At 31.1% G+C, this 12,500-nt stretch overlaps 1 protein-coding gene across 8 annotated transcripts in view; it reads left to right on the plus strand.

Moving 5' to 3' along the window:
- Window positions 1-12,408, plus strand: part of LOC115211614 (protein tweety homolog 1-A) — a 174,087-nt gene extending 161,679 nt beyond the window's left edge. For 2 of the 8 annotated variants that reach the window (XR_004999185.1, XR_004999186.1), the window contains 2 exons: window positions 2,989-3,103; window positions 11,435-11,573. Coding sequence is in view for 4 of the 8 variants with exons in the window: in XM_029780213.2 (XP_029636073.1) it covers window positions 11,435-11,608 (174 nt within the window). In the remaining 4 variants the exon portion in view is untranslated. Of the gene's footprint in view, window positions 1-2,988; window positions 3,104-4,935; window positions 5,364-11,434 lie in introns of those variants that run through there. The other 6 variants (XM_029780213.2, XM_029780214.2, XM_029780219.2 and 3 more) reach the window with 5 other exon arrangements.
- The last annotated feature ends 92 nt before the right edge of the window (window positions 12,409-12,500 follow it).

Below are 12,500 nucleotides of genomic sequence, written 5' to 3' on the forward strand. Positions count from 1 at the left end.
GGGCTTTTAAGTGGAATCTTTAAAAATTCCTCAACTGTTTGTGATATTTAAATCACATGTTGATATTTTTAAAGTTTATTAAATATTTTATACTTTAAAGTTCTTATATAGTTTAATCAAATTTACAGTTTTTGATTAAACAAATTTATAATTAGAACCAGATGGGCCGTTCACTATGAGAGCTATAATTGGAAGGAAATGACTTAAGACCGATATTTTCAAAAAACTACTTCATATATTATATAATAAAAAGGCTTCGGTTACTTAATTATATTTGTTTTAAAACATCCAAATTAGCTGCTTCAACTGTTTAATATTTGATTTCATTTTCTTACAAGTCATTTTTAGTTTCTATTTAATTAACAGCATTTGATCTAGGGCTCTCAGCTTATATGAATTGTTACACACTTTTAGTTCTTGGTGAAAGCCAAATATTTTACACTGCTAATGCTATTGGAAAGGCTGAAGCTTCTCAAATATTCATTTCTACTCCCAAAATAACTAGCCCTTGTGCCTAAAGAAACCAACAGATTGGAGAAACTTGTAAATATCTCATTGATCTCAAAAGCTAAAACTATTTTTATTCTCCCTCTCCATATATGTGAGTATGTGTGTCTACATATATATATATATATATATATATATACATATATTCATTCATATATATATGTAAATAAGCAAGTATGTATATATATGTAAAAAAAAGTACACATATATATATATATATATATATATATATATACATACATGCATGCATGTATATATACATACATACATGCATGCATGCAAACATGTACAAATATATATGCTCTTAGAAATTAGCATTAAGTAGAATAATTAGTTTCCCAAGAGAAGTAGTAATAAAATCATTCCTTAAGAATTATTTACCAACTTCACTGCATTTCTTGGAATATATCACTCTTAGATAATCACAGATTATCACCTTAGGTCAAACTAAGATCCAATTATAATGGCTCTCTGTTTTATTTGGGGGGATGAAGGATAGTAATCCCATGACTGCATATTTAACTGTAGAAGGCCCACCTTTACAACTTATATGAATATATTTTTTTATATTTCTTTTCATATATATATATATATATGTATATATATATATCCAGTATCTTTTGAAGCTTCACTTTCACTATGTTAGGTGTCTACATACATGCAAGCTGATATGGGCACCTGTCCCTCTTGGCACTCCTACCCTTGAGTCAGTAGAATTTTATGACGTAACAGCTAGGATTGTGGGAGGGAGGGCTGCACCATTGACTGATACAGCATGAAATGAATTGAACTTATGATTGTGAGCTCAGCAGTTTAACCATGAGGCTACATGTCTCCAATATATATATATAACATTATATTCTCATGACAGCCAATTAATGTTACTGAATGCTTTCTTGCCAAAGCCCTTTCAGAAACTGAGGGATAAAATTAGCAATCATTAGACTTTGGCTGAATGGAAAACTCTATAGATAGATAGATAGATATTAACACTCATATTTCCATCCATCTCTTTCTCTCTCTCCCCTTGTCTGTCTTCCGTATTCCCCTTTTTTATTCCTGGGTTATAAGACCAAATGTCGCAAGACCATCTACCAATAATAAAATAATCAGGATATTAGAATTCTGAAATAGCAAAGATGATATTACTGAATATTATTATACTGAGAAACAAAAACTTGGTTTTAATGTTAACATCATTCTATGGATATATCACTCAATTTATTATCTGATACACTATGGTCAATATTGTGATTTTTTTAGTCTTTTAATTCTTAGCCTTCTTGCATTTGGTCCTCTGAAATTTGGTCTTATGATCAAACCCCCTCCTCCGTATATAAATACACATAAGCATATATATATATATTATATATATATATATATATATATATATATAATTTTGAATATTTATAATAGCTTTTGTAATGTGTCTGTAGTTATACACACACACACACACACACACACATATGCACATACATACATATATTTGCATGCATACACACATGCATACACACATGCATATACAACTGTGTTACATATTAATTCAACAATAATTTTTCCTGACCTCCAAACTCCCTCCTCTGAACTTATGAACCATATTTGAAATTTATGTAAAATTAAAATGAAAATAAAGCAATACTCAAATACTCCTTAATTTGAATCTGTTTTAGCTTTTTTTTAAAAAACTTTTTTATTAATTTGTTTTAAAAAATTATTTTTTTTGTTGCACCTAGTTCCATGTTTTATTTGTTTACATTTGCACCTTCCCTTATGTTGTTTGTTAATTTTTTTCTTTAGTTGTTTTCTGTTAACACACTCCCACAACTAATACACACTCTCATTGCACCTACCTATCCCCACTAGTGGGCCTTATTGTTGTATAATTGGCTGGGATAGGTTTTAGTTAATATTTTTAGAAAAATAAATAAATAAATAAAATAAAATTAAATTAAAAATGTCTATCCTTAATAAAAATACAAATATACATTTATATACTTAAAAACAAAATTAATGAAAAATAAAATTTAAAAGATAATACTATTCACATTAGAATATAAATTTAAGACCAGTTCAAAAATGCTTGGGAAATAATTGTACCTGTAAAGGTTTTTCAACTGTTTGCTGTGGAGAAAAAGAAATCCATGACAACGTGCATTGAAAAGCTGTTACAAGTTCAAATCTCTCTCAAACATATTTGAACTGGTCTTAAATTTAGATTCTTTCCATTATTGCTTTGCGCACCTTCTCATAAATTCTCATTAGAATTTTCTTTGACCTTCTGTTTCTGTTTGACTGTATCTTTTATTTTACTCAGGCGCATGTATACACACAAAAATAAAGATATAATTATAAAATATTTGTTTATAATGAAATAGTGAAAGAAAGAAAAAAAAGACAAAAAAAAAATAGCCAGAAGAGACAGCTTCTTTCTGATTAGATTCCACAATTTCCAATTTACTGTGTAACATGACTGTTTTGCAGTTTCCAAACAGAAGGAGTCGAAAACTTTAGAATCCTTTTACATGGAGCTGATCAGTAAGAAGACTATAAAACTCTAAAAGTTTTGTATCATTGGAGCTGCATCAAAGCCCTCAAAGTACTTTTATTATTATTATTATTATTATTATTATTATCATTATCATTATTATTATTATTATTATTATTATTATTATATTATTATTATTATTATTATTATCATTATCATTATTATTATTATTATTATTATTATTATTATTATTATTATTTACTTTTGAAACATTCTGCTGAATGAAAAAGAAATTTGTAAAAATGGGTGTAAAGAGAAAAGAATGTTTTTTATTCAACTTTTTAACTTCTTTTAGTAATACTTTATTTCATTTTCTCTTTTTTTTTTCTTTCTTCAATTAATTAATATTAATAGTTTTCTTATACCTGGACTGACCTAATACAAATTTGTGTCTGTCAAGTTCTGAGCAAGTTGTAGTTATCTCCCTTAATAGCCATTTTCTTTAATTTTTTTCTCTTTTTTTGTTTGGCAATTTGTATTTTTTTCCCACTAAAATTTAATATACCTATTAACTATTAAAAAAAAATATAGTTTTATTAATCTTCAAACATTACTGTCAGAATGGGAAGGCTTGATATTGAGATATTTCATATTTAAAAAATTATTTTTGAGAAAACTATTCATTATAGAGATTTTGGTGTATAATGTTGTCTTTCGAAGCAGCATCAGTTATATACACTATTTCTTTTCTCTTCCGCCAACCTTTCATACTAAATTTTATTGTAGATACAAAAAAATGACAGCAAAAAAAAAAAGAATGAAAGAAAAAAAAACTGTAAAAAGGCAAAAATTATGAAAATCAAATAAAAATCATTTCGTTTTGGTAGATTAGAATATGATAAATTTGTTTATAAAAGTGGTCGAGTGTTTTTTTTTGTTTTTGTTGTTTTTTTTAAATTCTTTAAAACTATCTTGTTATTTGCAACAACATGGTGTCCAAGAAAGGGTCAATATATATATATATATATTATATATATATATATAAATTAAGAAATGTCTATTCATCTCCTCGCATTGTCTCTACTATCTAATATATACACACACACATATATATATATATGTGTATATGTATATATACTCAAGGCTTTTCTGTATGCTTAAAGAATGGCATGGCTATATCTGTATTTCTATATATGGATTGGATGGATGCTTATATATTGAATGGGTATGCTGTGCATGCAACTTTCTTTACATGAATTGTTGGAGTCCAATACATATTTACTTTCATTTTCTCTATGTATGTCTTGGTATTGCTAGTACAAACATATATATATATATATATATATATATATGTATGTATATTTATGTGTAAAGAGGAATTACAATCCTGTTGCAGGGTACAGAATTTCTCAATTCTTTTTTTCTACGTCTTGAATAAAATAAAAAAAAAAAAAAAACCCTGCTAATCCAAGAATTGCCATGGTTTTATGCGTATCTGTTTAAAAAATAAACTGCTTTTCATTTGTAGATGAACATAGTTATAAAGAGAAACTTTTTTTTATGTATGTGCGATATATACATACATGCATATATATATATATATATATATATATATACATATATACATATATATACTTATGTATGTATATATATATATATATACATATATATATATACTTATGTATGTATATATATATATATATACTTATGTATGTATATATAACGTGTATGGATGTATGGAATTATTTCTTCATTTTCCATTATCTCCCTATCTTTCATTTATTTCCTTTTATGTCTCTGCATTCAACTCTTTCTCCAAATTTCTCTCTTTTTCTGTCTGTCTGTCTGTCTGTCTGACCATCTCTCTCTTTCTTTCTCTCTCTCTCTCTCTCTTCCTCCCTTTCTCTCTCTCTCTCAATCCATTCCATTCCATTCTATTTCAGCATGGAAAAGGATTCTTGGCCTAACGTCTTGTCTTCTATGATGCTTGTATCTCTCAAGTTCTTTGGCTGAAGAATTATCTGCTGAATTCTGCTTCCATTTCCATTCAACATGGCAGCAATGACGGCAGTCTCAGCAACAGATACTCACAAACCCATCCCACTCATCATATTTTCTGCTTACTTTCAAAGTTTCTTTTTTTTTTTTCATCCAGTAGAAATTTCCATTTGACAAATACGTGGGTTTGTGTATGTGTGAATGTTAGTGTGAGAGTGCGTGATTCAATTGTTCTATATATTTCATTAAAAAAAAAACCCCTAAAACTAATACAAATGAACTTAACATCTCATTCCATCCGTCAGCTCATTATCCAGCATATTCAACATATTAATTTTATATTCATTTTTCTCAAGTTTGATATAAAATAGATTTAAAAAGAAAAAAAACAGATTCAACTGGAAAGCATGTTTGTCTGTGTATTAGAATAAATTTGTTTCTGTATATATTCATATAAGTATATATACAAACACATGTAGACCTACACACATTCTCATTCTTACTCTCTCTCTCTCACACACACACACATGCATGCATGCATACATACATTTACACGCAAGCAGGCATACATACATACATGTGTACATATATGTGCTTATACGTATATATATATATATATATATATTATATATATGTGTGTGTGTGTGTAAATATGTATGTGTGTATATATATATATATGTATGTATATATGTCTGTATATATATGTATATATGTCTGTATATATATATATATATTTCTGTGTGTATATATATATATATGTCTGTGTTTATATATATATATATGTCTATGTGTGTGTGTTTATATATATATATATATGTCTATGTGTGTGTGTGTGTTTATATATATATATATGTCTGTGTGTGTGTGTTTATATATATATATGTGTGTGTGTGTGTATATATATATGTATATAGGTGAAATTAAAATAAGCTTAGTGATTATGAAAGACTAATGCTCAAACAGATGAGACCTTGAGCTCCAACTTTATCTAGGGCCAGTGCCTGTCTCACCATTGAAAGTTAGCTGTAAGAATAATCCATATCGAGCTGTTATGGAGGTGATAAAGTAGATAAACACAGTTACGCTTGAAATATATATTTACATAGAACACAAAAATACAGATTACAGAATAAATAAAAGAAGAAAGCAAAATGGAAGAGAAGGATTATGAAAAGTCTTGACAGTTGTTTCAAGATGGCCATAAGTTATGTAATAACCATATTCATAAATAATATGCGGATGGTGCCCTAGGTATGTATCCTGTGACAAATCCTATGAAATTGCTAAAGTAAGCTAGCATCCCTTTCCAAGAGGTTATTACATAAGTTACATCCATCTTGAAACAGCTGTTGAGATATAATCCTTCTCTTCTGTTTTGTTTGACCTTCTTTTTGTTATCTGTGTTTTGTGCTCCATATATCTCAAGCCTAACTTTATAACTTCCTTACTACCTCTGTTTGTCTTTCTCCTACCCCATATATATATATATAATATATATATATTCGTTTAGAGTTTGTGTTATCCTCATGAAGGGATGGTTTCATCCAAGAAAATACTGGTTCAATAACTAGTATTTTGGGGGAAGTAATTTTCCTAAAATGATAGGTATATATATATAAAAACTTAGTTTATATTCACATAAGAGAAGAAAAAGATTTAGTCTGCTATAATGAATCCATAGACATATAAAACATACAAGGGTATATATACCTTTATATAAATATGTATATGCATGTGTGAGAATGTATATATGTGTAAGTGTATGTACTTTAAGTGGCCAGTGGTATAAATGTGGACAATTTAGACAAAGTTGTATCAAATACTATGTATGATATATTCTTGATTTATTGAAATGATCTTCACTTCAAGATAAGAATAAAGAAATCCTCTGTTGCTATGGCATAGATGAGGAAGGGAGATAATTTCAATAACTTTAGAAATGTAATAAAATGGGGACACTGTTATGGCAAAGAGAGTCTGATTGATCAGAGACAAGAGAATAACCATGAGATATATTTCGACATCAATAGGGCATTATCAGCACAGAAGTTGTTCCAATGAGACAACATGTGTGTATGTGTATATAAATATATGTATATTTTTATGTATTTATAAATAAGTATATGTGTGTGTGTGTGTGCATATATATGTATGTGTATGTATATGTGTGGAGGCGCAATGGCCCAGTGGTTAGGGTAGCGGACTCGTGGTCATAGGATCGCGGTTTCAATTCCCAGACCGGGTGTTGTGAGTGTTTATTGAATGAAAACACCTAAAAGCTCAACGAGGCTCTGGCAGGGGGTGGTGATGATCCCTGCTGTACTCTTTCACCACTCTTTTTTCTGTTGGCCTGCTCGCTTAGCCAGCAGGGTGGCGTCATTCAAAGGCTAAAACAATGCGAACGCATTGTGACCAGCAATGTGTAGCAACATCTGATGGTCTGGTCGGTCACGTGATGTGTATGTATATATGTACACACACACATATATATACTTATATGAGTGAGTGGGTAAATGAAAGAAGAAGCATTCAACACATTTGATTTGGTAGGGGTTGCATAAATTATTTTAAAAAATATTTTTTAAATATCATAATAATAATAAAAATAATCATATATGTCTTCTTTTGATTCTTGAAGTGGGATGTTGTATGATAGTTTCCCATTTCCTTACACAATTCTTTGCATTTATTTCAACTCTACGAGGTCCTTTGAGCTGTTGGCTAGTAGAGGGTACCCATAGTGCTGCATAATGTGGTCTGCTTCTCAACATTTACAGGTGTGTGGACCAGTCTTGCAGTCCCATTTGACCACAGTATCTATTGATCACTCAGTTCTTTATTTACAGGCAGTTATGTGTCTTCTACTAAATCCATGGTGTCTCTGAGACAGGAGAGAAGCCTCCAGAAAGTAGGGCTCCTGTATTGATTGGAAGAGGGTCATTATCAAGCTTTTCCATCCAGATCTGGAGACATGTTTCTTCCCGAGAGGTTGTTGGGGTTTGGACATGACTGAGAAACTTTCTTGACTTTACTTGTTGGGCCAGAAGTTGACAACTATAGAGGAGGCGGCATTCATCATTTGTATATATACATACACATACACTTGGATATATGTATGTATCCACATATAAATATATGTGTATGTAAGCATGTATATGCATATATATGTATGTATAAATACATGTGTATTTATATATGTTTGTCTATACATATAGGTGTGTGCAGTTTTATGTATGTGCAAGCATGTCTGTGTGATTCTGTCTGATTGTAAGCAAACATTTTGTTAGCATTTGTTTGCAATTTCCTGGGTAACTTATCCAAACTAAGGGGAAAATATAGCCTTGCTTGGAAAAAGGTACAGGCTGTTGAGAGGAAGACCATTTAGCTGCAATAAATAGGTCTCAAAGATGTCTCAAATGTGTCTGATTCATGCTAGCTTGGAAAAATAGGTGTTCAAATCATGATGATTATGCTCTCTGTGGCCATGCTGGAGCACTGCCTTTTAGTCAAAGAAATCGACCCCTGGACTTATTCTTTGTAAACCTGGTGCTTAGCCTATTGGTCTCTTTGGTGAACCGCTAAGTTACATGGACATAAACACACCAACATCAGTTGTCAAGTGATGGGGGACAAACACACACACACACACATATATGATGGACTTCTTCCAGTTTCCGTCTACCAAATCCACTCACAAGGCTTTGGTCAGCCTAAGGCTATTGTAGAAGACTCTTGCCCAAGGTGCCCTGCAGCGGTTCTGAACCCTAAACCATGTGGTTGGGAAACAAGCTTCTTACCACACAGAGACACCTGCACCTATATATATATATATATATATTATATATATATTCTATGATGCATCATTACTCTTGTGGATTCCCAGGTCAATGCATCAGCTGTCACTCTGGGATTGTATTACCTTTGTTCCTGTGTATTCTGATTGCAATCTGTGGGCTTATTGTGGAACCCTTTTTTTTTTTTAAGTATCAGCTCAGAGCTGCAGCCATGCTGATGCACTGCCGTTTTGCGCTACACTGTTATTACTAGGAGCCTCCTCTAATATATGACACTTGATGAAGAATGGAATTTGATATAGCTACCCTCATTTGCACCTCTTGCCGTGAGGTGGGCTCATCTGGGACTCTCGACAGGAAGAGGTCCAACTTTGATTTAAAAGCCCCTACATCTACTTTGTGCAAGTTCCTCAGACTCTTTGGGAGAATATTAAAAAGCTGTGGGCCCCTGAAACCCAGGCTGCTCCAGTAACTGGTCCTGAAGCGTAATGGCATTGCTGGGATCTTTGGCACTTGAAAATTTTTAGCTTTGAACTGCATGTTATTTTCTTCTGCCCACTTGTATATTGCATTCAGGTCATTTTGTAGTTTTACGTTTTCATAAGTGTGTGTGTGTGAGAGAGAGAGAGAGAAAGAAAGAAAAAGAAATTGGTTGTGTATCAGAGTCAAAATAAGAGCATTTATCCATATGAATATCGTGAGGACGTATAATATCATTCAATATTGATCATATAACAAATGCTGGCCATGAATCTGAGTTTTGTGTAAAAACTGATGCTCTACACTCTTCAGATGGCATATTAGGGTTTTAAGTTGAACACTGTAGTGTTTACCTTAAATCCATAGCATGTTATCCTGTTGAGCACTAGGCATCGGCTATACATGAGATTCAGTGTCATAGCAATTGTTTGTTAGTAGGATCGTCATTAAACTAGTATATATATATATATATATATGTGTGTATATTTAGAGTTAAAACCACTAGGTGGATAACCATATGGTAGAAGAATATCACATACGATCTAACTACAAAGAAAGAATGTTCTCCAGAGAAAATCTTTTTCTAGCATATGGTTATCCACCTAGTGGTTTTAACTCTAGATATACACGTGTATTGAAATTTTTTTCTGATTCTTCAGATTTTTATATGCTAGGCTACTGGTTTTAAATTGATATTAATTAAATTAGTATTCAATTTATCTCCCTCATTATTTAAATTATATATATATACGTATATATATATATATATAACTTTTATATCCAGTCAACTTTATGTACGTAACTTAATGCATATGTACATATATAAATTAGTAGATATCTGTAATTTTTATATGTATATCAATAACATATATGTGTGTATATAATCATTGAAACTGATCATGTATATCTGTGTATGTGTGCATCAGTGTTTTTCTTTCATATTTCTTAATATTTAGATATGACATTATTTTAATTAGAAATGGCTGAGATTTAACTCTCAGTTCTTCATCCATTTTTGGTCTTACCTTATCTTTTTGTATTTTCATTCGTCTGATATTCTATCTATGGAATATTTACGATGTTATCTGTGTAATTCATGAAAACAAGGTCATCTCATTATTCTTACTTGATTTGATTTTGAAAGTATTTGACTCATGGCTATGAATCACCAAAATTTATCTTAGATTTTTGTTTGGAACACATTCTTCATTAATAATTATGAACGCTATTCAGATTTTTAATATTGATAATTTCATGTTTGTGTTTTGGTTTACAAAATTTTTGATGTCAAATCATGCATTGAAACAGGCTTTACTGTATTTTGGGAGGGTCAATATACCAATAATAAACACATGCTGGTTCTATTACACTTCTTTTATTATTATTAGTCAACTAGTTAATTACTTAATCAATTAACTAATTGATTGTTTAGTCAATCAATCAATCAGCTAGGTTCATCAGAGTCCTTTAAGCCCCATTTGCAATCTCTTCAATGACATGTTCTCTATACACCAGGCTGGTTTCCTTGTCTACAGATTTGAGGTTAAGTTTTCCTACTTGGAGCAGACTTGGATTAGAGAGGACTTGGATTAGAGAGGACTCGGATTAGAAGCTGCAAGAGTTGATGTAAAGTCTTTGATGAACTAGCTGATTCATTGATTGACTGAGCTGTGAATTAGCTAATTAACTGGTTAATTACTTGACTATTAATAATAAAAGAAGTGAAGCAGAACCAATGCATGCGTTTTTATTGACATAATGACCTTCCCAAGACATAGCATAACATTAACAAGTTTACATGTAAATAGCTAAATTTAAGTATTGACTAGCTTAACAATATTTCCTTCCCACAGACAATACTTACACTCTAATTTAGTATTGGAAACATTTTAAAAAGCAATTTTCTTATGTATTTTGTTGTATTTTTTAAGCCTGTATTAGATGAAGCTAGATGTCAAGAGGAAACTGGTAAGGTAGAATGTTTAGGTCACAGAGGCTCTTTTGTTAAATAGTAACTTCTAATATCTATGTGTTAACCTTATTCTCAGACATCTCTATAAAGATCATTGCTGTGCTGTCACTGATGCTGCTATTGCCCTAATTGCAGCTACTGTTGCAGTAGCGGTACTGCTAAACTTCTCCCCTTTGAAGACCTGTCCTTGTATTTCAGTACACAACGATGCAGACCGAAAAGCACTGGGACCCTTTGCTGCCAGTTATATGTGAAGTTGTGCCGTCACCATCACCACCACCACCACCACCAATCTCAACAACACCACCACCAACTCCACCACCTCCGCCGCCACCACCACCACCAATGCCAATCCCTTTACCCAATCCCTAGCCAGAACCGATGGTCAGCCAGGTTTGAAGGGAAAGGGGTAGATTTTTCTTGCACAATTCTCTCCCTTTCGAAATTCTTATGCCTATACGATATATATATATATATATATATATATATACCCATATATATACATATATATATATGACAGACAGACACAAGCACATACACACACAGTCCCCAACTTAATTGGTAACCTCTGTTCTAAGTTGAATCTTTTAATTTCTATTGATTTTTAAAGATATTCTTAAGACATTTCTGCTTCCCACTTAATAAGGGTTATCTATAATGCAATAATTTCATCGGGTATCAAGGCATTTTATAATACACTAACGTCCATCAGATTTTAAGGGCATTATAAAACGCTAACTTTCATCAGATACCAATCGCATTTATAATACTAATTTCATCATCTTTCAATTTATAAAATATTATTCATTTTTTTAACATAATTTCATCCGATATTTCATCAGAGTTCACCAATCATTATTTAAATATCTGTATTGTATATCCAAGGAAGTTAACATTTTAATCTTCATCAAAGCCAGGGACTGTTTGCGTATATGTTGGTGTACTTTGCTATATTGTGTCTTTATATGTATATGAATATGTGTATGTGTGTGTGAATGTGTGTAAATACACATATGTATATATACACATATATCGAACAGGAGATTGTGATTGTGTATCAGATATTTTTTTTCACTCCTGTAATCTCTATTTTAAACAAACGAGTTTTACATATGCAATCAATGTGCGCAATTCCTTTCACTCGAAATTGAATTCTTCAGCTTTTGAGGGGAAAAAAAAATTATAAATTTTAAAATTTAACATTTATAAATTCAGTTCAAAAATAAATAATAAAAAGTTGTTGCTGCCTAGAGATTATAGTTGC

This window comes from Octopus sinensis, linkage group LG5 (assembly GCF_006345805.1).
Source record: "Octopus sinensis linkage group LG5, ASM634580v1, whole genome shotgun sequence".
NCBI classification, from domain to species: domain Eukaryota; kingdom Metazoa; phylum Mollusca; class Cephalopoda; order Octopoda; family Octopodidae; genus Octopus; species Octopus sinensis.